The sequence below is a fragment of the Arachis hypogaea genome, chromosome 14, assembly GCF_003086295.3.
Source record: "Arachis hypogaea cultivar Tifrunner chromosome 14, arahy.Tifrunner.gnm2.J5K5, whole genome shotgun sequence".
Lineage (NCBI taxonomy): Eukaryota > Viridiplantae > Streptophyta > Magnoliopsida > Fabales > Fabaceae > Arachis > Arachis hypogaea.
The window spans coordinates 76,583,420-76,609,066 of record NC_092049.1 but is presented as its reverse complement, the minus strand read 5'-3'; the positions used below and the strand labels follow the sequence as shown (position 1 = coordinate 76,609,066).

Genomic DNA, 25,647 nt, shown 5'->3' with positions numbered 1-25,647 from the left:
TTACACCACCTTAGTTGATATTTGAGTTATGTTGTCATTTAAATGGTTCTCGCCTGGAAACCCAGAAACCCATGAGCCAACGCAGTGCCAGAGAGAGTGAAGAAGAGAAGGAAAGCACCAAACCTGAGCTCAAAGCATTGCCCCCGAATCCAAGTATGCATACTTGGGTAGTGATGAAAGTCACCCCTGTATCTTAACTCTGCCCGAGCAAGAATAGGAAAAAGAATGACAAGGTGCTACAAACTCATCAAGATGCCTTGGATGGACTCTAGCCGATTTGAAGGGGGATAAGTTCATCCATATGCATGCATAAATCTTGCTAGAAGAGGATGCTAGACCCTCCATTCAAGCTCAGGAGATTGACCCCGTCATGAGAAGTGTACAAAAGAAGTCATGAATTATGGCAGGCAGGGGTAATCACCCATTTCTGATAGCCATGGGTAGTCCCTCCATGTAGTTCCAAGAAAGGGGCATAACTGGTGCCAAATGAGAAAACGAACCAACCCACAAAAGTCATGGGTGGAGGATGTGCATAGACTACAGGAAGCTCAATGAAGCCACAGAAAGGATCATTTCCACTCCATTCAGGATCAGATGCTTGAAGGCTGCGGACATGCTTACTTGCTTTTGGATGATATTCAGGCTACAAAAATAGTAGTTGATCCTAGATCAAGAGAAAACATCATTTGTTTTCCTATGGTTTTTGCTTATAGACGCATGCCTTTGGATTGTGCAATGCACCTGCCACTTTCCAAAGATGCATGCTGTCCATCTTTTCGGACATGATTGAAAAATTTATTGAGGTCTTCATGGACGATTTTTTCTGTGTTTGGAGATTCTTTTCCTAGCTGCCTACACCACCTTGCCTTGGTGCTTAAGAGGTGCCAAGAGACTAACCTAGTATTAAACTGGGAAAAGTGTCATTTCATGGTCACAGAAGGAATAGTCCTTGGCCACAAAATCTCTAATAGAGGCATGGAGGTGGACAGAGCTAAGGTGGAAATCATTGAAAAACTACCTCCACCAAGTAATGTCAAGGCAGTTAGGAGTTTTTTGGGACACGCTGGGTTTTTACAGAAGGTTTATTAGAGACTTTTCTAAAATAGCCAAACCTTTGAGTAACTTGCTTGTCTCTGATACACCCTTTGTATTTGATAAAAATTGCATGCTAGCCTATGAACTTTTGAAGCAAAAACTTTCCTCTGCACCTATCATTGCGCCCACCTGATTGGAACTTACCTTTTGAACTGATGTGTGATGCATCAGACCTTGCTATTGGGGCAGTGTTAGGACAAAGGAAAGACAATTTGGTACATGTGATTTATTATGCCAGTAAAGTCTTGAATGCTAACCAAAGGAATTACACAACCACTGAAAAAGAACTCTTGGCAATAGTCTTTGCATTTGACAAATTTAGATCCTATCTCATTGGATCTAAAGTCATTGTCTTCACTGATCATTCAGCTTTAAAATATTTACTTGCTAAACAAGAATCTAAACCAAGACTTATTAGATGGGTTCTTTTGTTGCAGGAATTTGACATTGAAATCAAAGACAAGAAGGGTGTAGAGAACAAGGTGGCAGACCATTTATCAAGGATACCATGTGAAGAAGGAAGCACACAAAGCACACATATAAATGAGTGCTTTCCTGATGAACAACTCCATGGTAATTCACAAAGCACCCTGGTTTGCCAGACATAGCAAACTTCAAGGCCACTGGGAGTTTACCGTTGGAATTTAACAAACATCAAAGGAAGAAATTGGTAAATGATGCCAAATACTTCATCTGGGACGAACCATACTTGTTCAAAAAATGTTCGATGGCATACTCAGAAGATGCATATCCGAGGAAGAAGGAAGGGAAGTCTTATGGGACTGCATGGCTCCACTTATGGAGGGCATTTTGCAGGAGAAAGAACAGCAGCTAAGGTGTTGCAGTGTGGTTTTTATTGGCCACTATCTTCAAAGATGCAAAAGAATTAGTGAAGCACTGCCATGATGCCAGAAGGCGGGAACCTGCCAAGAAGAAATGAAATGCCACAACAATTCATTCTGGAACTTGAATGTTTGATGTATGGGGGATAGATTTCATGGGACCATTTCCCTCCTCATACTCAAATAATTACATTCTTGTGGCAGTAGACTATGTCTCCAAATGGGTTGAAGCAATAGCAACTCCAACCAATGATAATAAGGTAGTCATGAACTTCCTCAGAAAACACATTTTTTGCCGTTTTGGGGTTCCAAGAGCAATCATCAGCGATGGAGGAAGCCACTTCTGCAACAAACCATTAGAGGCATTGCTTCTAAAATATGGAGTCAAACACAGGGTAGCCACACCATACCATCCACAGACAAGTGGGCAAGCCGAAATATCTAACAGAGAACTCAAAAGGATCCTGGAAAAGACTGTGGGAACTTCAAGGAAGGACTGGTCGATTAAGCTAGATGATGCTCTTTGGGCATATAGGACAGCTTTCAAAACACCAATTGGGATGTCTCCTTACAACTAGTATATGGAAAAGCTTGCCATCTGCCACTGGAGTTGGAGCACAAGGCATACTGGGCCTTGAAACTTTTGAACTTGGACAACAAAGCTGCTGGAGAAAGAAGGATGTTGCAAATTCAAGAGTTGGAAGAATTCAGAGCGGAAGCTTATGAGAATGCCAAAATTTACAAAGAAAGAGCAAAGAAGAAGCATGACAGCAACATAGCCCAAGGAAATTTGAAGAAGGACAAAAAGTATTGCTCTACAATTCTAGGCTGAAGCTATTTCCAGGGAAGCTAAAATCAAGGTGGTCTGGACCATTCCTTGTCACCAAGGTCTCCAAATATGGACAAGTAGAAATCATGGAAGAAAAGTCACAACGAACCTTCATTGTGAACGGTCAAAGACTCAAACATTACTTGGGAGATGTGGAGGAGAAGGACAAAGTTAAATATCACCTCAACTGAGGAAGCTGACCGTCAAGCTAATGACGTTAAAGAAGCGCTTGTTGGGAGGCAACCCAACCTGAGGTAATACCTCTTTGCTGTTTCTTTTATTTGTTTCAATAAAAAGGGTGAAGTAGTTTCTGTGCATTGCAAAGAATTAAGTTTGGTGTTTCACACCAAACAATGAATTCATGGATCAATAATTCAAAGGGGAATGTGTGACTCTAAGTTTGGTGTTCCACCATAAAGATCAACTGAACACAACAACCTTTGAATTATATGAAAGGAACAACCATTCTAAGCAGTCACAGAAATGCTTAAAACCCTTAGTAGCAACTTCATTCCAAGAGAACTCAAGGATTCAAAGAACAGAGAAGTAAGTGGGAGACTAAGTTTGGTGTTCACACACCAACCTAAGACTCCGATACTTACCCACACATAGTTGAGCTAACCACTCAAGTGCTTGAGAAGCAAGCAACTTCATCACTCTTTGCAGGAAAGGAAACAAGAATCTTAAAGCATGAAGCAACATTTAGGAGAAGAAGGAGAAATCAAATTGTTTCCTGACAACAAAGAGAAAACAAGGAATTTCACAAGGTGGTATTGTTCCTTGATAATTCTTTAAAAAGGGCAAACAAAAGCATGCGTGTTCTGGTTTAAACTGTAAATGTTGAATCTTTCTGGAATGTGAAGTTTTTAGTATATTTGTCTGTTTATTGCGTGAATGCCTAGATGTTTGGATATAACTCCACCTTCTTAAACAATGCTTGCCATGCTTGTTCTGTTTCCAAAAATAAAAGAAAAGTTGAACAAAGTAACTTGGCTCAATTAGTGACAAATCAAGTAGAATTAAGTGGTGGTATGCATGCTTGATTGTTTAGTCAGATCACTAAAAATAGAGTGTAGAATTATCATTTTTTATGTAGAAATTGAAAACTGTCTATGGATCTTGATGAATAAACGTCTTTGAGCATGAAAAAGAAAGAAAAAGAAGAAGAAAAAGCCACTGAAAAAGGGTAACCAAAAAGCAAGAAAATTGAGAAAATAAGCTAGGCACCAATGGTTTGAACTTCTGAGACAAATGCCTGTGGTGTTCATGTATTAAGGATATGCTTGGATGAATAGGTTCTGAGGAGTGTTTCAACACTTGGTAACTTGGGTTAACTAACCCGGGATTATCAACCAAAAGTCCATTATCAAGAGCAACCTAAATACAAAACATTTAGTCACACAAAGAGGTGCTGGGCACCAATGTCTCAAGAAGAAATGTGAACTAAAATGCCTAAAGTGGATATGTGTAGTGCACTGATAAGAAAAAGAAAATGCCAAAGGCTTGTGCAACACATGACACTAAGCAAACAAGGAGCAAAGGAACTCTAAGAAAAGAAAAGAAAAACAAAGAAGAGAAAAGTGCCAAAGACATAAGAATAACAAGAGGCCATAGCAGTGTTTGATGGATGCAATGAAAAAGTGATAATCTTACCTGATAAGTATGAAAAAGTGATGCTGCAACTTTCTGCATAAAACCCTTCTGATGAACTTCAAATGCTTGCTAATATAGCCAATGTAATTGCTTTCTGTTTCATACTTTCTTCTCAAATAACTCAGGACTTGCTTAGGGACAAGCAAGTATTAAGTTTGGTGTTGTGATGCCAAGGCATCGTAGGCTAGTTTCACTAGCATTTTTCTGTTAGTTTTAGTTGTTTTATGCATTTTCTTGAGCTTAAAGTAACCAAAAATGGTTAAATGAATAACAAAGCAATGAACCATCCAAACAGTATGATTTTAATGCAAATTCCATGAGTTTAGTTATATTACTTGAATGCTATGAATGGAAGATTTCTCATGAAATTTTGCAAGACTTTGATGCAATTGTTTGGATGATTTCAGGGAAGAAGAGGCTAAGCAAGGAAGCAACAAAATCAATAAAGGAAGCTTGAATATCACATGTGGAGTTTAAGTTCCAGTTTAAGCCTAAACTGGAGCTTAAACGCCAGAATCAGGAAGGCTAAGAAATGCTGGAATTGAAGTTTAACCTCCAGTTTAACCTTAAACTGGAGGTTAAACGCCAGAATGAGAATGCCACTCAGGAAGGAGTTCCACGTTTAACCTCCAGTTTAACCTTAAACCGCCAGGGAGCCATTTCCACGTTTAAGCTCCAGTTTGACCTCAAACTGGAGCTTAAACGTGTTCGACCAAGTTTTCTCCTCCAGGGTTGCTTTCTCCATTTCCACGTTTAAGCTCCAGTTTAACCTTAAACTGGAGCTTAAACGTGTTCGACACCTCCAGGGCTACCCTTCTAAGCTTCCACGTTTAACCTCCAGTTTAACCTTAAACTGGAGGTTAAACGTGTTCGACCTCCAGGATGCCTCCTTCCATTTCCACGTTTAACCTCCAGTTTAACCTTAAACTGGAAGTTAAACGTGTTCGACCTCCAGGGCTGCCCTTCCTATCTCCACGTTTAAGCTTCAGTTTAACCTTAAACTGAAGCTTAAACGTGTTCGACTACATGACTCTCCAGGGCTGCCTTCTTCCATTTCCACGTTTAAGCTTCAGTTTAACCTTAAACTGAAGCTTAAACGTGCTTCTACAAAAGGCCTCACTGGAAGTGTCTGGCGTTTAAGCTGCAGTTTAAGCTTAAACTGCAACTTAAACGCCACTCTTGGAAAAGGTTTCTTGGCCAAAAATATTGCGGTTTAAGTTAGTATTTGAGCACAAACATTAACTTAAACTTACTCTGGTATGAAACCCAATTGAATATCATGGTTTATGGGATTGGGCCTGAAGGATTGATGAGTCTGAAATTTCAATTTATTGAGTCATGTGTCATTATTTGATTATCACTAAGTTGGCTCAATGAATGTTACAGAATTTGGATCAACAGCCTCATCAAGATTATGGATCATAAACCCAAGGCAAAAGGAAAGCATGGAGAGGCCTCAAAGCCCAAGAAACACAACAGAAGCTCAATATAGAAAGTGTATAAATAGGATAGAATTGAAGTGAGGAGGGACTTTTACCTTCACTTTTAGCTAGTTTTCATATCTTTGTAATTGAATTCAGAGCTATGACTCACTAAACCCCCTTTCATTGGGTTAGGGAGCTCTATTGTAATTCAATGAATCAATAATAGTTTATCTTCTTCTTCAATCTTTTCTCTTGAATTTTGTTAGAAAGCTTCTCGATCTAATTCCATTGGGTAGTTGTCTTGGGAAAGAAACTACCCATAATTGGAATCCTTCGGAACCTTGGGAAAGGAATGGAGGATTCATGCTAGAGAAGCTTTCTCACAGTGAATTGGATTGGGGTTTGGATGGATATTGTGACATGTAATCCTACCAAATTGTGGTTCATGAAACTGTGTGGTATAATCAGTGATCGAGCATCATCTCTTCTTATGAACATTTAAACCAAGGGATTGGGAATTTGTTCATTTTTAGAGAGAATTGGTGAGCCAAGGGATTGGGATCCAATCATATAAGATTGCCAAGCAAAATTCAATGAACGCATTGCTTGAGGAAGAGATAAACATGTTTTGATTCGGAGATCTCAATATCTCCTATAACCCAATGAATCCCCCAATTCTGATTTACATCTTCTCTTTACATTCTGCAACTCAATTCATGCAATCACCCCCATTCCCTTTTAATTTCAGCAATTTAGTTTCTGCTCTTTAATTCATGCAATTTAAGATTCCGCCATTTCAATTTCTTGTCATTTACTTTTCCCGCCAATTTTACATTCCGCAATTCTCATCTCAATCTTGATTCCGCTCAACTAGAACACACTTCTAATCCGAATTGCTCACTCAACCAATCCTTGTGGGATTCGACCTCACTCTATTGTGAGTTTTTACTTGACGATAACCGGTGCACTTGCCGGAAGGAATTTTGCCGATCGTGCAATTTCCTAAATCGTAGCATAACTAGTTTATGCGCATCAAGTTTATGGCGCCGTTGCTGGGGATTGGTTTTCGATTGACAATTCTCAAATTGGAAGTTAACTAGATTGAGCATTTTTTTTCTGCTTTGAATAATTCAGTACAAGTTATTTGTTGAATTTTAATTTCTGCACTCGGTTACATGCTTTCTTTCTTTATGCCTTTAAATTCAAGCAACTAACTCACTGACTCACTAACTGTTTGAATTAATTCCTCAATTGCTCTAACCATACTCTTCCATTAACCAAGAGTATTTCACTTGTTTGTTGCCTGTGCTGTGTTCTTGTATGACAGGTAGGAGAGGAGAGACATCAACTCCTCCATATACCGAACCAGAGAGGACCCTTCATAGACTTAGAAGGGAAGCAAGAGGGAAGAGAATACTGGGAGAAGAAGAATCTGAAGGAGAATCTGAGGACAATTTTGAGGAAGCTCTAGATCTCAACATGGATAGAGAAGTTCACAACCATGAGAGAGCTGATGGAAACAATGCCATTCCTGAGAGGAGGGTTCTTAGTTCATACATAAACCCAACCTCTGGGAATTGTGGTAGCAGCATCCAGAAACCACCCATTCAGGCTAACAATTTTGAACTCAAACCACAGCTAATATCACTTGTGGAGAATCATTGTTCATTTGGTGGAAGTGCTAATGAAGACCCAAACCAACATCTCACAAAATTCCTGAGAATTTGTGACACTGTGAAGTCCAATGGAGTCCAAGAAGATGCATATAAACTGCTTTTGTTCCCATTTTCACTTAGGGACAAGGCAGCTAAGTGGCTGGAATCATTCCCAAGGGGGAGTCTAACAACATGGGATGAGGTGGAAAGCAAGTTTCTGGCACGTTTCTACCCCCCACAAAAGGTCAATAGGCTTCGATCTGAGGTTCAGACTTTTAGACAACAAGATGGTGAAACTCTCTACGAGGCATGGGAGAGATTCAAGGACTTGACAAGGAAATGCCCACCAGACATGTTCCATGATTGGGTGCAATTGCATATTTTCTATGATGGACTCTCTTATGAATCAAGGAAGGCTGTAGACCATTCATCAGGAGGTTCATTGAACAGGAAAAAGACTGTGGAAGAGCCATTGAAGTGATTGAGACAGTGGCTGAGAATGAGTACTACTATGCATCAGAAAGGCACAACACTAAGGGAGTCATGGAGCTGAACCATGTTGATACAATTCTAGCCCAAAACAAGGTGTTTGCCAAGCAACTAGCAGAGCTTACCAGGCAACTAGAAACAAAGCAAGTGGCTGCAATACACACACAAGATCAAGAGGAAGTAAGCATTGAAGGAGGTGATTGGGAAGAGGCCAACTATGTGGGAAACCAACAAAGGCAATCATATGATCCACATTCCAACACTTACAACCCAGGATGGAAAAATCACCCAAACTTTGGGTGGGGAAACCAACAAACCCAACCACAAAACCACAAACCTTACAACCACAACCAGTATAACAATTCCACGTACCAAAATTCAAACCAAAGATCATACCAAGCCACACAAAACACTTACTCCCAACCATCATATCATGGCCAAAATAATCAACCTACCCAACCTAATCCGAACCAACAATTTCAAGATCAATTAAACCGGATAGAAGGAATGCTTGCTACCATGAGTCAAGACATAACCGAATTGAAAGCTTTTAAGGAAGAAGTAAATTCTAACCTGCAAAACCAAGGAGTAGCCATCCAGAAGCTAGAAAATCAAATTTTGTATTTGTCTAAGCAAAACCCTGGGACAAGCGTTTCTCATGCTGCCAAGGCTATTACAAGGGAAGAATGTAAGGCCATCACCCTCAGAAGTGGAAAGAATCTAAAGGAGATCTCAAAGAAAACCATAGAGGATGAAGCAAGGGAACATGTGAAAGACGAGGAACAAGGACAATCTTTTACACAGTCCGCAACAAAAGAAAAAGAAAAAGAGGTCCTGAAGCCGTATACACCTAAAGCACCATATCCTCAACGTTTGATGAAAAGTGAAAAGGATGGTCAATTCTCCAGGTTCTTGGAGATTTTCAAGAAGCTCCAAATCAACATTCCGTTTGCTGAAGCAATAGAGCAAATGCCACTCTATGCAAAATTCTTAAAAGAATTAATGACCAAGAAGAGAAACTGGAGAAATGAGGAAACTGTGTTGTTAACTGAAGAATGCAGTGCCATCATTCAGCACAAATTGCCTCAGAAATTGAAGGACCCAGGCAGTTTCCAAATCCCCTGCATCATAGGAGAAGTCATGGTGGAGAAGGCCTTGTGTGACTTAGGGGCCAGCATCAATTTGATGTCGCTAACAATGATGAGAAGAATGAAGATTGAGGAAGCCAAACCAACCAGAATGGCCCTCCAATTGGCAGATCGAACTTTTAAATTCCCTCATGGGATAGTTGAGGATTTGTTGGTGAAAGTGGGAGATTTTATATTTCCTGCTGATTTTGTGGTGTTAGATATGGAGGAAGAAGCCAAAGCTTCAATAATTCTGGGAAGACCCTTCCTAGCCACTGCTGGAGCCATCATAGATGTACAAAAGGGTGAACTCACTCTTAGACTACATGATGAGAAATTGGTGTTTAACGTATTCAAGGCAATGAGCTATCCATCAGAATCACTAAGGGAATGCATGAGGGTTGATGTAGTGGAAATTGCAGTACAAGAAACCTTTGAGGAAACAATAAAGGAAGTGGCAGAGGAGGAGTTCACCAAGGATATTGAAGTTAGTGACATAAAGGCTGCTGAAACAACCATGCCAAGCATGCCAGAGAGAGTGAAAGAAGAGAAGGAAGCACCAAAACCTGAGCTCAAAGCATTGCCCCCGAATCTCAAGTATGCATACTTGGGTAGTGATGAAAGTCACCCTGTTATCATTAACTCTGCCCTGAGCCAAGAATAGGAAAAAGAATTGATCAAGGTGCTACAAACTCATCAAGATGCCATTGGATGGACTCTAGCCGATTTGAAGGGGATAAGTTCATCCATATGCATGCATAAAATCTTGCTAGAAGAGGATGCTAGACCCTCCATTCAAGCTCAGAGAAGATTGAACCCCGTCATGAAAGAAGTGGTACAAAAGGAAGTCATGAAGTTATGGCAGGCAGGGGTAATCTACCCCATTTCTGATAGCCCATGGGTTAGTCCCATCCATGTAGTTCCCAAGAAAGGTGGCATAACTGTGGTGCCAAATGAGAAGAACGAACTCATACCCACAAGAACCGTCACTGGGTGGAGGATGTGCATAGACTACAGGAAGCTCAATGAAGCCACCAGAAAGGATCATTTCCCACTCCCATTCATGGATCAGATGCTTGAAAGGCTTGCCGGACATGCTTACTATTGCTTTTTGGATGGATATTCAGGCTACAACCAAATAGTAGTTGATCCTAGAGATCAAGAGAAAACATCATTTGTTTGTCCATATGGAGTTTTTGCTTATAGACGCATGCCCTTTGGATTGTGCAATGCACCTGCCACTTTCCAAAGATGCATGCTGTCCATCTTTTCGGACATGATTGAAAAATTTATTGAGGTCTTCATGGACGATTTTTCTGTGTTTGGAGATTCTTTTCCTAGCTGCCTACACCACCTTGCCTTGGTGCTTAAGAGGTGCCAAGAGACTAACCTAGTATTAAACTGGGAAAAGTGTCATTTCATGGTCACAGAAGGAATAGTCCTTGGCCACAAAATCTCTAATAGAGGCATGGAGGTGGACAGAGCTAAGGTGGAAATCATTGAAAAACTACCTCCACCAAGTAATGTCAAGGCAGTTAGGAGTTTTTTGGGACACGCTGGTTTTTACAGAAGGTTTATTAGAGACTTTTCTAAAATAGCCAAACCTTTGAGTAACTTGCTTGTCTCTGATACACCCTTTGTATTTGATAAAAATTGCATGCTAGCCTATGAACTTTTGAAGCAAAAACTTTCCTCTGCACCTATCATTGCCCCACCTGATTGGAACTTACCTTTTGAACTGATGTGTGATGCATCAGACCTTGCTATTGGGGCAGTGTTAGGACAAAGGAAAGACAATTTGGTACATGTGATTTATTATGCCAGTAAAGTCTTGAATGCTAACCAAAGGAATTACACAACCACTGAAAAAGAACTCTTGGCAATAGTCTTTGCATTTGACAAATTTAGATCCTATCTCATTGGATCTAAAGTCATTGTCTTCACTGATCATTCAGCTTTAAAATATTTACTTGCTAAACAAGAATCTAAACCAAGACTTATTAGATGGGTTCTTTTGTTGCAGGAATTTGACATTGAAATCAAAGACAAGAAGGGTGTAGAGAACAAGGTGGCAGACCATTTATCAAGGATACCATGTGAAGAAGGAAGCACACAAAGCACACATATAAATGAGTGCTTTCCTGATGAACAACTCATGGTAATTCACAAAGCACCCTGGTTTGCAGACATAGCAAACTTCAAGGCCACTGGGAGTTTACCGTTGGAATTTAACAAACATCAAAGGAAGAAATTGGTAAATGATGCCAAATACTTCATCTGGGACGAACCATACTTGTTCAAAAAATGTTCCGATGGCATACTCAGAAGATGCATATCCGAGGAAGAAGGAAGGGAAGTCTTATGGGACTGCCATGGCTCCACTTATGGAGGGCATTTTGCAGGAGAAAGAACAGCAGCTAAGGTGTTGCAGTGTGGTTTTTATTGGCCCACTATCTTCAAAGATGCAAAAGAATTAGTGAAGCACTGCCATGAATGCCAGAAGGCGGGGAACCTGCCAAGAAGAAATGAAATGCCACAACAATTCATTCTGGAACTTGAATTGTTTGATGTATGGGGGATAGATTTCATGGGACCATTTCCCTCCTCATACTCAAATAATTACATTCTTGTGGCAGTAGACTATGTCTCCAAATGGGTTGAAGCAATAGCAACTCCAACCAATGATAATAAGGTAGTCATGAACTTCCTCAGAAAACACATTTTTTGCCGTTTTGGGGTTCCAAGAGCAATCATCAGCGATGGAGGAAGCCACTTCTGCAACAAACCATTAGAGGCATTGCTTCTAAAATATGGAGTCAAACACAGGGTAGCCACACCATACCATCCACAGACAAGTGGGCAAGCCGAAATATCTAACAGAGAACTCAAAAGGATCCTGGAAAAGACTGTGGGAACTTCAAGGAAGGACTGGTCGATTAAGCTAGATGATGCTCTTTGGGCATATAGGACAGCTTTCAAAACACCAATTGGGATGTCTCCTTACCAACTAGTATATGGAAAAGCTTGCCATCTGCCACTGGAGTTGGAGCACAAGGCATACTGGGCCTTGAAACTTTTGAACTTGGACAACAAAGCTGCTGGAGAAAGAAGGATGTTGCAAATTCAAGAGTTGGAAGAATTCAGAGCGGAAGCTTATGAGAATGCCAAAATTTACAAAGAAAGAGCAAAGAAGAAGCATGACAGCAACATAGCCCCAAGGAAATTTGAAGAAGGACAAAAAGTATTGCTCTACAATTCTAGGCTGAAGCTATTTCCAGGGAAGCTAAAATCAAGGTGGTCTGGACCATTCCTTGTCACCAAGGTCTCCAAATATGGACAAGTAGAAATCATGGAAGAAAAGTCACAACGAACCTTCATTGTGAACGGTCAAAGACTCAAACATTACTTGGGAGATGTGGAGGAGAAGGACAAAGTTAAATATCACCTCAACTGAGGAAGCTGACCGTCAAGCTAATGACGTTAAAGAAGCGCTTGTTGGGAGGCAACCCAACCTGAGGTAATACCTCTTTGCTGTTTCTTTTATTTGTTTCAATAAAAAGGGTGAAGTAGTTTCTGTGCATTGCAAAGAATTAAGTTTGGTGTTTCACACCAAACAATGAATTCATGGATCAATAATTCAAAGGGGAATGTGTGACTCTAAGTTTGGTGTTCCACCATAAAGATCAACTGAACACAACAACCTTTGAATTATATGAAAGGAACAACCATTCTAAGCAGTCACAGAAATGCTTAAAACCCTTAGTAGCAACTTCATTCCAAGAGAACTCAAGGATTCAAAGAACAGAGAAGTAAGTGGGAGACTAAGTTTGGTGTTCACACACCAACCTAAGACTCCGATACTTACCCACACATAGTTGAGCTAACCACTCAAGTGCTTGAGAAGCAAGCAACTTCATCACTCTTTGCAGGAAAGGAAACAAGAATCTTAAAGCATGAAGCAACATTTAGGAGAAGAAGGAGAAATCAAATTGTTTCCTGACAACAAAGAGAAAACAAGGAATTTCACAAGGTGGTATTGTTCCTTGATAATTCTTTAAAAAGGGCAAACAAAAGCATGCGTGTTCTGGTTTAAACTGTAAATGTTGAATCTTTCTGGAATGTGAAGTTTTTAGTATATTTGTCTGTTTATTGCGTGAATGCCTAGATGTTTGGATATAACTCCACCTTCTTAAACAAATGCTTGCCATGCTTGTTCTGTTTCCAAAAATAAAAGAAAAGTTGAACAAAAGTAACTTGGCTCAATTAGTGACAAATCAAGTAGAATTAAGTGGTGGTATGCATGCTTGATTGTTTAGTCAGATCACTAAAAATAGAGTGTAGAATTATCATTTTTTATGTAGAAATTGAAAACTGTCTATGGATCTTGATGAATAAACGTCTTTGAGCATGAAAAAGAAAGAAAAAGAAGAAGAAAAAGCCACTGAAAAAGGGTAACCAAAAAGCAAGAAAATTGAGAAAATAAGCTAGGCACCAATGGTTTGAACTTCTGAGACAAATGCCTGTGGTGTTCATGTATTAAGGATATGCTTGGATGAATAGGTTCTGAGGAGTGTTTCAACACTTGGTAACTTGGGTTAACTAACCCGGGATTATCAACCAAAAGTCCATTATCAAGAGCAACCTAAATACAAAACATTTAGTCACACAAAGAGGTGCTGGGCACCAATGTCTCAAGAAGAAATGTGAACTAAAATGCCTAAAGTGGATATGTGTAGTGCACTGATAAGAAAAAGAAAATGCCAAAGGCTTGTGCAACACATGACACTAAGCAAACAAGGAGCAAAGGAACTCTAAGAAAAAGAAAAGAAAAACAAAGAAGAGAAAAGTGCCAAAGACATAAGAATAACAAGAGGCCATAGCAGTGTTTGATGGATGCAATGAAAAAGTGATAATCTTACCTGATAAGTATGAAAAAGTGATGCTGCAACTTTCTGCATAAAACCCTTCTGATGAACTTCAAATGCTTGCTAATATAGCCAATGTAATTGCTTTCTGTTTCATACTTTCTTCTCAAATAACTCAGGACTTGCTTAGGGACAAGCAAGTATTAAGTTTGGTGTTGTGATGCCAAGGCATCGTAGGCTAGTTTCACTAGCATTTTTCTGTTAGTTTTAGTTGTTTTATGCATTTTCTTGAGCTTAAAGTAACCAAAAATGGTTAAATGAATAACAAAGCAATGAACCATCCAAACAGTATGATTTTAATGCAAATTCCATGAGTTTAGTTATATTACTTGAATGCTATGAATGGAAGATTTCTCATGAAATTTTGCAAGACTTTGATGCAATTGTTTGGATGATTTCAGGGAAGAAGAGGCTAAGCAAGGAAGCAACAAAATCAATAAAGGAAGCTTGAATATCACATGTGGAGTTTAAGTTCCAGTTTAAGCCTAAACTGGAGCTTAAACGCCAGAATCAGGAAGGCTAAGAAATGCTGGAATTGAAGTTTAACCTCCAGTTTAACCTTAAACTGGAGGTTAAACGCCAGAATGAGAATGCCACTCAGGAAGGAGTTCCACGTTTAACCTCCAGTTTAACCTTAAACCGCCAGGGAGCCATTTCCACGTTTAAGCTCCAGTTTGACCTCAAACTGGAGCTTAAACGTGTTCGACCAAGTTTTCTCCTCCAGGGTTGCTTTCTCCATTTCCACGTTTAAGCTCTAGTTTAACCTTAAACTGGAGCTTAAACGTGTTCGACACCTCCAGGGCTACCCTTCTAAGCTTCCACGTTTAACCTCCAGTTTAACCTTAAACTGGAGGTTAAACGTGTTCGACCTCCAGGATGCCTCCTTCCATTTCCACGTTTAACCTCCAGTTTAACCTTAAACTGGAGGTTAAACGTGTTCGACCTCCAGGGCTGCCCTTCCTATCTCCACGTTTAAGCTTCAGTTTAACCTTAAACTGAAGCTTAAACGTGTTCGACTACATGACTCTCCAGGGCTGCCTTCTTCCATTTCCACGTTTAAGCTTCAGTTTAACCTTAAACTGAAGCTTAAACGTGCTTCTACAAAAGGCCTCACTGGAAGTGTATGGCGTTTAAGCTGCAGTTTAAGCTTAAACTGCAACTTAAACGCCACTCTTGGAAAAGGTTTCTTGGCCAAAAATATTGCGGTTTAAGTTAGTATTTGAGCACAAACATTAACTTAAACTTACTCTGGTATGAAACCCAATTGAATATCATGGTTTATGGGATTGGGCCTGAAGGATTGATGAGTCTGAAATTTCAATTTATTGAGTCATGTGTCATTATTTGATTATCACTAAGTTGGCTCAATGAATGTTACAGAATTTGGATCAACAGCCTCATCAAGATTATGGATCATAAACCCAAGGCAAAAGGAAAGCATGGAGAGGCCTCAAAGCCCAAGAAACACAACAGAAGCTCAATATAGAAAGTGTATAAATAGGATAGAATTGAAGTGAGGAGGGACTTTTACCTTCACTTTTAGCTAGTTTTCATATCTTTGTAATTGAATTCAGAGCTATGACTCACTAAACCCCCTTTCATTGGGTTAGGGAGCTCTATTGTAATTCAATGAATCAATAATAGTTTATCTTCTTCTTCAATCTTTTCTCTTGAATTTTGTTAGAAAGCTTCTCGATCTAATTCCATTGGGTAGTTGTCTTGGGAAAGAAACTACCCATAATTGGAATCCTTCGGAACCTTGGGAAAGGAATGGAGGATTCATGCTAGAGAAGCTTTCTCACAGTGAATTGGATTGAGGTTTGGATGGATATTGTGACATGTAATCCTACCAAATTGTGGTTCATGAAACTGTGTGGTATAATCAGTGATCGAGCATCATCTCTTCTTATGAACATTTAAACCAAGGGATTGGGAATTTGTTCATTTTTAGAGAGAATTGGTGAGCCAAGGGATTGGGATCCAATCATATAAGATTGCCAAGCAAAATTCAATGAACGCATTGCTTGAGGAAGAGATAAACATGTTTTGATTCGGAGATCTCAATATCTCCTATAACCCAATGAATCCCCCAATTCTGATTTACATCTTCTCTTTACATTCTGCAACTCAATTCATGCAATCACCCCCATTCCCTTTTAATTTCAGCAATTTAGTTTCTGCTCTTTAATTCATGCAATTTAAGATTCCGCCATTTCAATTTCTTGTCATTTACTTTTCCCGCCAATTTTACATTCCGCAATTCTCATCTCAATCTTGATTCCGCTCAACTAGAACACACTTCTAATCCGAATTGCTCACTCAACCAATCCTTGTGGGATTCGACCTCACTCTATTGTGAGTTTTTACTTGACGATAACCGGTGCACTTGCCGGAAGGAATTTTGCCGATCGTGCAATTTCCTAAATCGTAGCATAACTAGTTTATGCGCATCAGTGTCCTCCATTGTAGCTCTCTGGAATTTTGTATTAGCGTGCCACGCCCAGTTTCTGGTGTGCCACGCCCACATGCATGCTTGGACTTCTTCTCTGGACTTTAGTACTGGCGTGCCACGCCCAGCTCCTGGCTTGCCACGCCAGTGTATTTTTGTGGCGTTTGCTTCAAGTGGCACGCCAGTTTCACACGCCCAGCTTCTTGTTTGTCTTCTACCCAATTTTTGATGCTTTTCTCACCTGAAATTCAGCACAATTCATCTCAAAGTAGTGTACCATAATATTCATCAAATAATGCATGAATTGTACTGATCAAATGAGATTTATGCTCTTTTATGGTCTTCTTTATGAAAGAAAGAAGGGTAGATGATGCAAGTCATCACAAACCAATTTTGAGCCTATGTTAAACCCCATTTGTTCTTTAATTTAGCACATCAATACCCTTAAGTGAAAAACAATAATTGTCTCTGATTTGGATCCTTGATTAGCTTAGGCGAGTGAGGGTGTGTGTCATTTGAGCGGGAGGGAAGCTTGGGAACATTGGTAGAGGTAAAAGTGTGCTTTTGTAATTTTTATTGAAAATATTGGGAATTGGGTGCATACTCATGTATTGAATATTTGAACCATATGCATTAGCACTGTTGTATATAATTCATCAAAAGAGAAAAGCAAAAGAAAAATAAAAGAAAAAAATTGTAGAAAAAGAAATAGAAAAATAGAAGAAACAAAAATATAGAAAAAGAAAGCAATAAAAAGGGGACAAAATGCCCCAAGGCGAAGCCAATAATAACCAATGCATATGGGTTGTGGATTAAAAGAGAATACATGAGTGTGTAAAAAGTGAATGAATGGGTAGCTAGGTTGTGTATTAGAATTGTATAGGTTGTTGTATGTGTGTTAGGTGAGAGCTTACGTTAATCAAGGATTCAAATTTCAAGCTCACTTGATCACATATGCATCGTTACCCTCACCCTAGTCCCATTACAACCTAAGGATAAGCTCTCATGATGAATGTATGTATGCACCGAATAACTGTCAATTGTTAGAAGAAAAACAAATATTGGAAAGCATGATTAGAGGAGAATTGAGTGATCAACCCTATACACTTGAGCGAATAGAGCGGATACACTTCCGGTGAGGGTTCGATGCTCAACTCCTTGTTCCCGGCTTTCACAAGCTTTCTTCTTGCAAGTTGTTTACACTCTATTTTGATATTTAAATTGGTTGAGTTTATGAATCATCTAATTTCCTTAGCCCTACTCATTCACATGTGTTCTTGGGAGATTGATTTACTTTTGACCAAGTAGATAGAAGCATTTGCATTAGTTGCATCCATTTAGGTAATTTACATTTTATAAACCCCATTCTCCTATATTCTTTGGTCTTTTAATTTTGAGCATGAGGACATGCTTGGTTTAAATGTGGGGAGGTTTGATAAACCCCAATTTTGTGTTTTATCTTGTGTAGAATTTGGAGGATTTTATCAATATTTTCCACACTCATTCATATAAATTGCATGGTTTTGTGTTTCCTTCCTAATTTTGCTTCATGGTTGAAAACATGCTTCTTTTACCTTAAAAATGCTATACTTTAATCCTCTTCTATTACCATTTGATGTCGTGATGTGTTTGTTGAGTGGATTCAGGATCCATAGGCCAGAAATAGTCTAGAAGATGAAAAGGAAGCATGCACAAGTGGAAGGGACATGAAGAATGGAGCTTTGGAAAACTGGAGGCGATGTGCACGCGTGGCTGACGTGCACGCGTGGATTGGCATAGCAGTGACTGATGTGTACGCATGCTCGACGCGTACGCATGGCTCACAGAACTCAGATGACGTGCACGCGTGTCCGACGCGCACACGTGACGCTCAGCATGTGACTTCATTAATGAAATCGTGGCTGGCGATTTCGGAGAGACTCCAGGCCCAAATCTAACTTGATTCTGCATGGAAAAGACCCAGGAATTGATGGAGGAAGGGGGGATCCAATCATTCACACTTTACACGTAGTTTAGCTAGTTTTTTGTTCTTATTTTTTAGAGAGAGAAACTCCTACTTTCTCTAGATTTAGTTTGTTTTTTATCCTCCTTTGTTGAAATTCTGAATTGGGTTTTGTTAATTTTAGTTTCAATTACTTAATTTGAGTTCTCTAGTTTTAATTTTGTTTAGATCTTGTGTTGAATCTATATTTTCTTGTTATTCCCCTTTTCTTCTTATTTTATGAACTTTATGGATCTTGAATTTCTATTAGTGCATTGATGTTTTCTATAATTGATAGTGTTAATTGAGTTGTTTTCCATTGATAATTGTTAGTGGGTATTTGTAATTTCCATTGATAGTTGTTTTCCATGTGTTTGATGAAATGTTTCCTTTGATTATGGAGTAGTTTTCTTTACTCTTGGCCTAAGCTAAGGGAATTGGGTAAACTTGAGTCATTGGGTCTAATTGATTTGGTGATTTGAGAACCCTAATGGTCAAGTTGATACCCATTGACACCAATCTACTACTAAGCCAATTAGTAGTTGGATTGGGACTTATGAATTGAGATTGATCAAGTCATTTGACGTACTTCAAGCTTTGAAGTAGACATTATACTTACTTCAAGCATAGAGGTAGACTTAATGAGCTTGGTTCCTCATAATTGTCAAGATATGGTTATTAGACAAGGATGGTGACCCCAATTTCCATGCCTAGCCAAGAGTTCCTTTTGTTATTCATATTTAAAACCCAAAAATTCCAATTGCTTTATTCTTGTTATAGTTAGTTAGTTGTTTACTTAGCTCTAGAATAGAAGTAAATTAATATGTCCCCTTATTAGATTAAAATTGCTTACACTTGGTTTTAATTGCTTTGATTTAGTTTCTTGCACTTTAAGATTCCTTGCATGTTAAGTTCAGTAGTTTAAATTCTTGTTTATAACTCTCAACTCCGAAATTCTAACCAATATTGATGCACATGTTTGCCCATTCTCTTGAGGATGACCCGAGACCAATACTCTCGGTTACTTTATATTGGGGTTGACTTTGTGACAACCAAATTCTAAATTTGATACGAGTAGGATTATATGTTGGTCTAGGACTATACTATGACAATGACATTGGTTTTCTATTGATGACAAAAATTCTAGACCAACCATAAATTCTATTCTTATCACTAACGCACACAATAGCATCACCACAGAGACTTCATCCATGGTGGGCACAGAGGACATTTAGGGCCCATCAATGGTAACCAGAAAGGGTCATCCAAAAGGTAAAAGGCTTAGATATGAGTTGGATAAATCGATTAGGAAATCCATGCAGAGAAAAGGGGAAGAGTTCAGGCAAGGTATGTATCGGAATTAAATTAAAACTTCACCTTTACTACATTTTTGATTATGTCGATAGTGACTTGTTTTTGTTTGAGTTTGTTTCTTTCAGGATAATCGTGTAGAATCTGGTGGAAATATAGATTTGGATGCTCCCGCTCGGCAGATTGCTCAGCAAGGAGTTGGTAGATTCATGTCTCTGTTAAACTCTTTCGACAATACCTAGAGTGTTTAAGATACAGAATCCATTATGTTATATTAAAGGTCCCTTTTTTTAGGTGTTACAACTCAATTTGTATGTTTAATGGTTACTTTTTTGTTTGGGTTGTCTATGGTCAAAAAATTATGAAACTGGTATTCTGTGGCCTTAGCTTCTTGCTACGTGCACGTGGCTGGTGTGTTTATATTTTTTTTGATGCGGTTTGACTGGTTGTAGAATAATGTTTGAATGGGTACATGTTGTATAACCTTGTTGTTCTATTTTTTAGGTTATCGAATGGTTATTTTTATTGGTCTCTGGATGGTTATTTGAAATAGTCTCGATGTGTTGTATGTGAGTGCTTACAAGTAGTAATGTCTGGATAGTCATTTTGGTAGGTAATCGGATGGTTATTTTTATTGGTATTCAGATGGTTAGTTGTAACATGCTTTAGATATTGTGTGTTACTAATTACAAGTACTATATCCTGGATGTTTGATTCAGTATGTTAGCAGATGGTTATTTCTATTGGTTCCTGGATGGTTATTTGTAATATGATTGGGATTGTGTTTGTGATCAATTACGAGCGGCATGGGCTGGATGTTCAATTTAATATGGTAATGGATGGTTATTTTTAATAGGCTTAGCATAGTGTGTGTCATTATTTACACATAGTATAAGGTGGATGTTCGATTCAATAAGTTAAAGGATGGTTATTTCCATTGGTGCCTGAATGGTTATTTCTAACAAGATTAATATATTGTGTGTTATTAGTTACAAGTATTATAATGTGGATGTTCGATTCAATAGGTTAGCGGATGGTTATTTCTATTGGTGTCCTGATGGTTATTTCTAATAGGCCTAGCATAGTTTGTATGATTAGCTATAAGTAGTATAAGGTGGATGTTCGATTTAATAGGTTAGTGCATGGTTATTTGAATATCTATTCTGATTCAACATGTATGTGGATGGATACTCATATTACTTGTGTTGTTGTTTACTATTAGCTTTTAGGAAGCGTTAACATCATGCAAGAAAATTAGAGGATTTGAGAAACTAATAAACCATATTGATGCACGGGAACTTGTCTCTCAACAAATTTTCTTCGGCAAGTATACCGAATTGTCGTCAAGTAAAAACTCACAGTAGAGTGAGGTCGAATCCCACAGGGATTGATTGGTCAAGCAACTTTAATTGGAAGAATATTCTAGTTGAGCTAAGCAGAAAGTGAGTTGAGAATTGCAGGAAATTAAATGGCGAGAAAGTAAATAGCAGAAAATAAATGACAAGAAGTAAATTGCAAAATCTTAAATGAGGAAGGGAAGTTTAGCATGAAAGTAAATGGCAATAAGTAAAGAGAATAGGTAAGATCAGAAATCGGGAATTCATTGGGCTTAGGAGATGTTGCATTCTCCAGATCAATTTCGTTTTCATCTCTTCCTCAATCAATGCATTCATTGATCTCCTTGGTAATCTTAAGTGATTGAATTCCAATTCCTTGGTAATTCAATCTCTCAAATCAGATCAATAGCCAATTCCTTGGTCTAATTGCTCATGAGAAGAGATGAAGTGTGGTCACTGATTATACCACATGTATTTCCAAATCAAAGTATTGGGAGAATTATATGTCACCATATCCACCCAAACCCCAATTCGGTCCAACATGAGAAAGCATTTCTAGCATGATCTCTTCATTCCTTTTCCAAGGTTCAGAAGAGATCCAAGTATGAATAGCTTCTTTTCCAAGATAACTACTCAATTGGATGAAGATTGAAAGCTTTCTAGTAAAATCAAGAGAAAAGAAAGAAGAAGAATAATGAAAACTATTATTGATCCATCAAATTACAACAGAGCTCCCTAACCCAATGAAAGGGATTTAGTTGTTCATAGCTCTGGGAATGGAAAGCAAAGATGGAGAGTACATTCTGAAAGTTAAACTAGAAGTGCAGAGAAAGTAAAATACAGAGAGTAATTCTAATAATGCCAAAAGCTCCTTTTCTAGTTCAAAGCTACCCCTATATATACTACTATTCTGATCTTCTAGTTGATTCTTCAAGTCTTGGATATGGGCCTTTGGATCTTGAGTTGAAGCAGTTATCTTCTTCAGTGGGCTCAGCTTTACTTGCAAAGAAAGTGTGAACTAGGCAGGGACTTTAGCTTAGGGCGTTAGTGGTGTTAACGTTAAGTGAAAATGTGGGGTTGAGAACGTTAGTGACAATCACCTTTTTCACTAACGTTCCTAACCCAAAGTGGTCTACGTTAACTTCAACGTTAGTGGCACTAACGTGACCACTAACGTTGACCCTTGGTCCTTCGCAAACGTTACTGGGGTTTACCATTTTCAATAACGTTGAGAGTACCCATTTCTCCCTACGTTAAAGTTCACGTTAGAATAGTTAACGTGGCCTTTAACGTAGGCTTGCCAAATCTTCGAGAGCATTAGTGACACTTACCTTTGTCACTAACGCTTCAGAACGCCCCTACTTCCCACGTTAGAGTTCACGTTAACTAAGTTAACGTGACTTCTAACATGGTATTGATAGCCATCTCCAACGTTAGTGACAAAGGTGAGTGTCACTAACGTTGGCTCATCATCATCTTCTCCAAGTTAGCTTCCACGTTAATGTAATTAACATGGCAACTAACGTGGCTCATAGTGGCTCAATCCAACGTTAGTGACAAAGGTGAGTGTCACTAACGTTGGTGATTCTTGCTCCCTCCACGTTAAAGTCCACGTTAACTAGGTTAACGTGGCTTTTAACGTAGCCAATATGGGCTTAGTCCAATGTTAGTGACAAAGGTGAGTGTCACTAACGTTGGCATCATCTTCTTCTTCCACGTTAAAGCTCACGTTAACTAAGTTAACGTGGCTCTTAACGTGGCCAATTGCCCCTTTTGGAACGTTAGTGGCACTTACTTTTACTACTAACGTTGGAGTTCTACTTCTCTTCCACGTTAGCTTCCACGTTAACATAGTTAACGTGGCAACTAACGTGGGCTATGATGGCTCACGAAGGCGTTATTGGCAATCACTTTTCTCATTAACGTTGCAAGCTAGCCTTCATTCCACGTTAGTGGTCACGTTAGCTAGACTAACGTGGCTGCTAACGTGGTTCTTCCTTGCTTCCTTTATCCTGAAATCAAGCAATAAAGTGCATCAAAGCTCTGATCCAAGTTATGAGACATGCATCATTCAATTTGTCCTTTAATTCATGCATAATTCTCATGAAATCATATAAAATTCACATTGTTTGCTTGAATCAAGATGTAAGTGATTATTTACCCAAAACTTGCTTATTTCCTAAGAAAATGCATGAAACTACCTTAAAACCATAAAAAAAGGTCAGTGAAACTGGCCAAAAAGCCCTAGCATCACAACACCAAACTTAAGGCTTGCTTGTCCCTAAGCAAGTACTGGAACAAGAGAATGATGAATGAAATGACAAGAGGAATGAATCATTATTGTGGAAGTCATGTTCTTGGTTTTATGGGGTTTCATGCATAGCAACTTAGGTTCATTCCTTTTATTACCCTTGCCTTTTGGTTTTAAGGGCTATTGACTTTTTTGCTCTTGCCTTTTGGTTTAAAGAGCTTTTGGCTATTTCTGCTTGCTTTTTCTTTTTCTTCCCCTTTTTTTTTCACCATTTTTTTCGCAAGCTTTTGTATTCACTGCTTTTTCTTGATTCAAGAATCAATTTTATGATTTTTCAGATTATCAATAACATTTCTCCTTTTTCATCTTCTTTCAAGAGCCAACATATTTAACATTCATAAATCACAATATCAAAAGACATATGCACTGTTCAAGCATTCATTCAGAAAACAAAAAGTACTGTCACCACATCAAAATAATTAAACTAGTTTCAAGGATGAATTCGAAACCATGTACTTCTTGTTCTTTTGTTTTTAGAATAGTTTTCAATTAAGAGAGGTGATGGATTCATAGGATGTTCATAACTTTAAGTCATAGACTCTAATCTTTATTTATTATTTAATGGAAATAATATAAATTAGGCATAAAAGCATACACTTAGCAATAAAAGAAAAGAAACTAAAGACATAAAGACAAATGACTATAATTTTAATACTTATATACTCTAAAAATAGATAAAAGGTTATCACAGAGTTAGGACTCAACAACCTTTGCTTTGGGAGGTGGATGCCTCTTTAGTCTGTGGGGTGCTTGGCCCTTCAGGAGATAGCTTCTGGCGCTTCAGCTCTTTCAGTTCACGCCCTTGCTCTTCTTGTTCCCTAAGCAGTTTGCAGAGCATGCTATTTTGATTTTGCTGTTCTTCCTTCAGTTGATCCATAGCTTCTTGCAACTTGGTGATAGATGCTTCTAGGCGCCCCCAGTATTCAAATTGAGAAATTTCCGGGAGGAACTCCTGTGCTCTCCTCTTGATGGGGTCTTCCTGCACTTGTCCTTCCATTGACTTTTTGGTGATTGGTTGCTCAACTGAAATATACTCATCTACTCCCATTTTTACTCCAGCATCTTTATATAATAGGGAGATCAAGCTTGGATAAGCCAATTTGGCATCTTTGGAGTTCTTGTTTGTAATCTTGTAAAGCTCACAAGAAATCAGCTGATGAACTTCCACTTCTTTTTCCAGCATAATGCAATGAATCATCACTGCTCTTTTGATGGTGACTTCAGAGCGGTTGCTAGTGGGCAGTATAGAGCGCCCAATAAAGTCCAGCCAGCCTCTGGCAACTGGTTTGAGATCTCCTCTTTTGAGTTGGTTTGGGACACCCTTTGTGTTGGTTGTCCATTTGGCTCTAGGGAGGCATATGTCCTCTAGGATTTTGTCCAAGCTCTGATTTGGTCTCATCATTCTCCTATTAAAAGTGTCTGGGTTATCTTGCAGTTGAGGCAGCTTAAAGATCTCCCTTATTTTGTCAGGGTGGGTGTGAACAATCTTTCCTCTGACCATAGTTTGATAGTCATAGAATGTGGTTCCAGCTATTCTCTGCCTGTCTGTTTGCCACAGATTAGAGTAGAATTCCTGAACCATGTTTCTTCCCACCTTTGTTTCAGGATTAGCTAGGACTTCCCAGCTCCTGTTTCAAATTTGCTCTTGGATCTCCGGATATTCGTCTTCCTTCAGATTGAATTTAACTTCCGGGATCACTGACCTTAGACCCATTATTTTGTAGTAATGGTCTGAATATTATTTGGTTAAGAACTTCCCTTGATTCCAAAGTGGTTTTGAAATATTCTCTTTCTTGCCTCTTGAGTTGGTTTCTTTTCCCTTAGGAGCCATGATCTTGGTGGGTATTGGCTTAGTGATCACGGATAAACACACCAAACTTAGAGGTTTGCTTGTCCTCAAGCAAAAGAAAAGAAAGGAAAGGGATAGAGGGAGAGCCAAGTTCGAATTATGAAAGAGAGGGGGAGGCCGAACGAAGATTTACAGGGAAGGGGGTGGGTTTATTTCGAAAATTTTTGAAAAAGATATGATAGAAAATGTGATTTGGAAAAGATAAGTAAGATAAGAAAAGATGTAATTTAAAATTGAGAAGATATGAAAGATATTTGAAAAAGATAGATTTGTTCTAAAAATATTGTGAAGATTTGAAAAAGATATTGATGAGTTTGAAAAAAATTTGAAAAAGATAGATTTGTTTTGAAAAAGATTTGAGAAGAGGTTG

The 25,647-nt window shown here is 38.7% G+C and overlaps 1 protein-coding gene and 1 non-coding gene across 2 annotated transcripts in view; one reads left to right on the top strand and one right to left on the bottom strand.

Annotated features, from left to right (window-relative positions):
* LOC140178610 (uncharacterized) overlaps positions 1-20,022 on the top strand; it is a 74,697-nt gene extending 54,675 nt beyond the window's left edge. Inside the window, exon 5 of the mRNA XM_072215810.1 lies at positions 19,909-20,022. Within this exon, the coding sequence (XP_072071911.1) occupies positions 19,909-20,022 (114 nt within the window). The remainder of the gene's footprint in view (positions 1-19,908) is intronic.
* Positions 7,749-7,852, bottom strand: LOC112746044 (small nucleolar RNA R71). Its single transcript, XR_003173944.1, has one exon. It is a non-coding gene; the product is annotated as a small nucleolar RNA R71 (small nucleolar RNA).
* Positions 20,023-25,647: the final 5,625 nt, after the last annotated feature.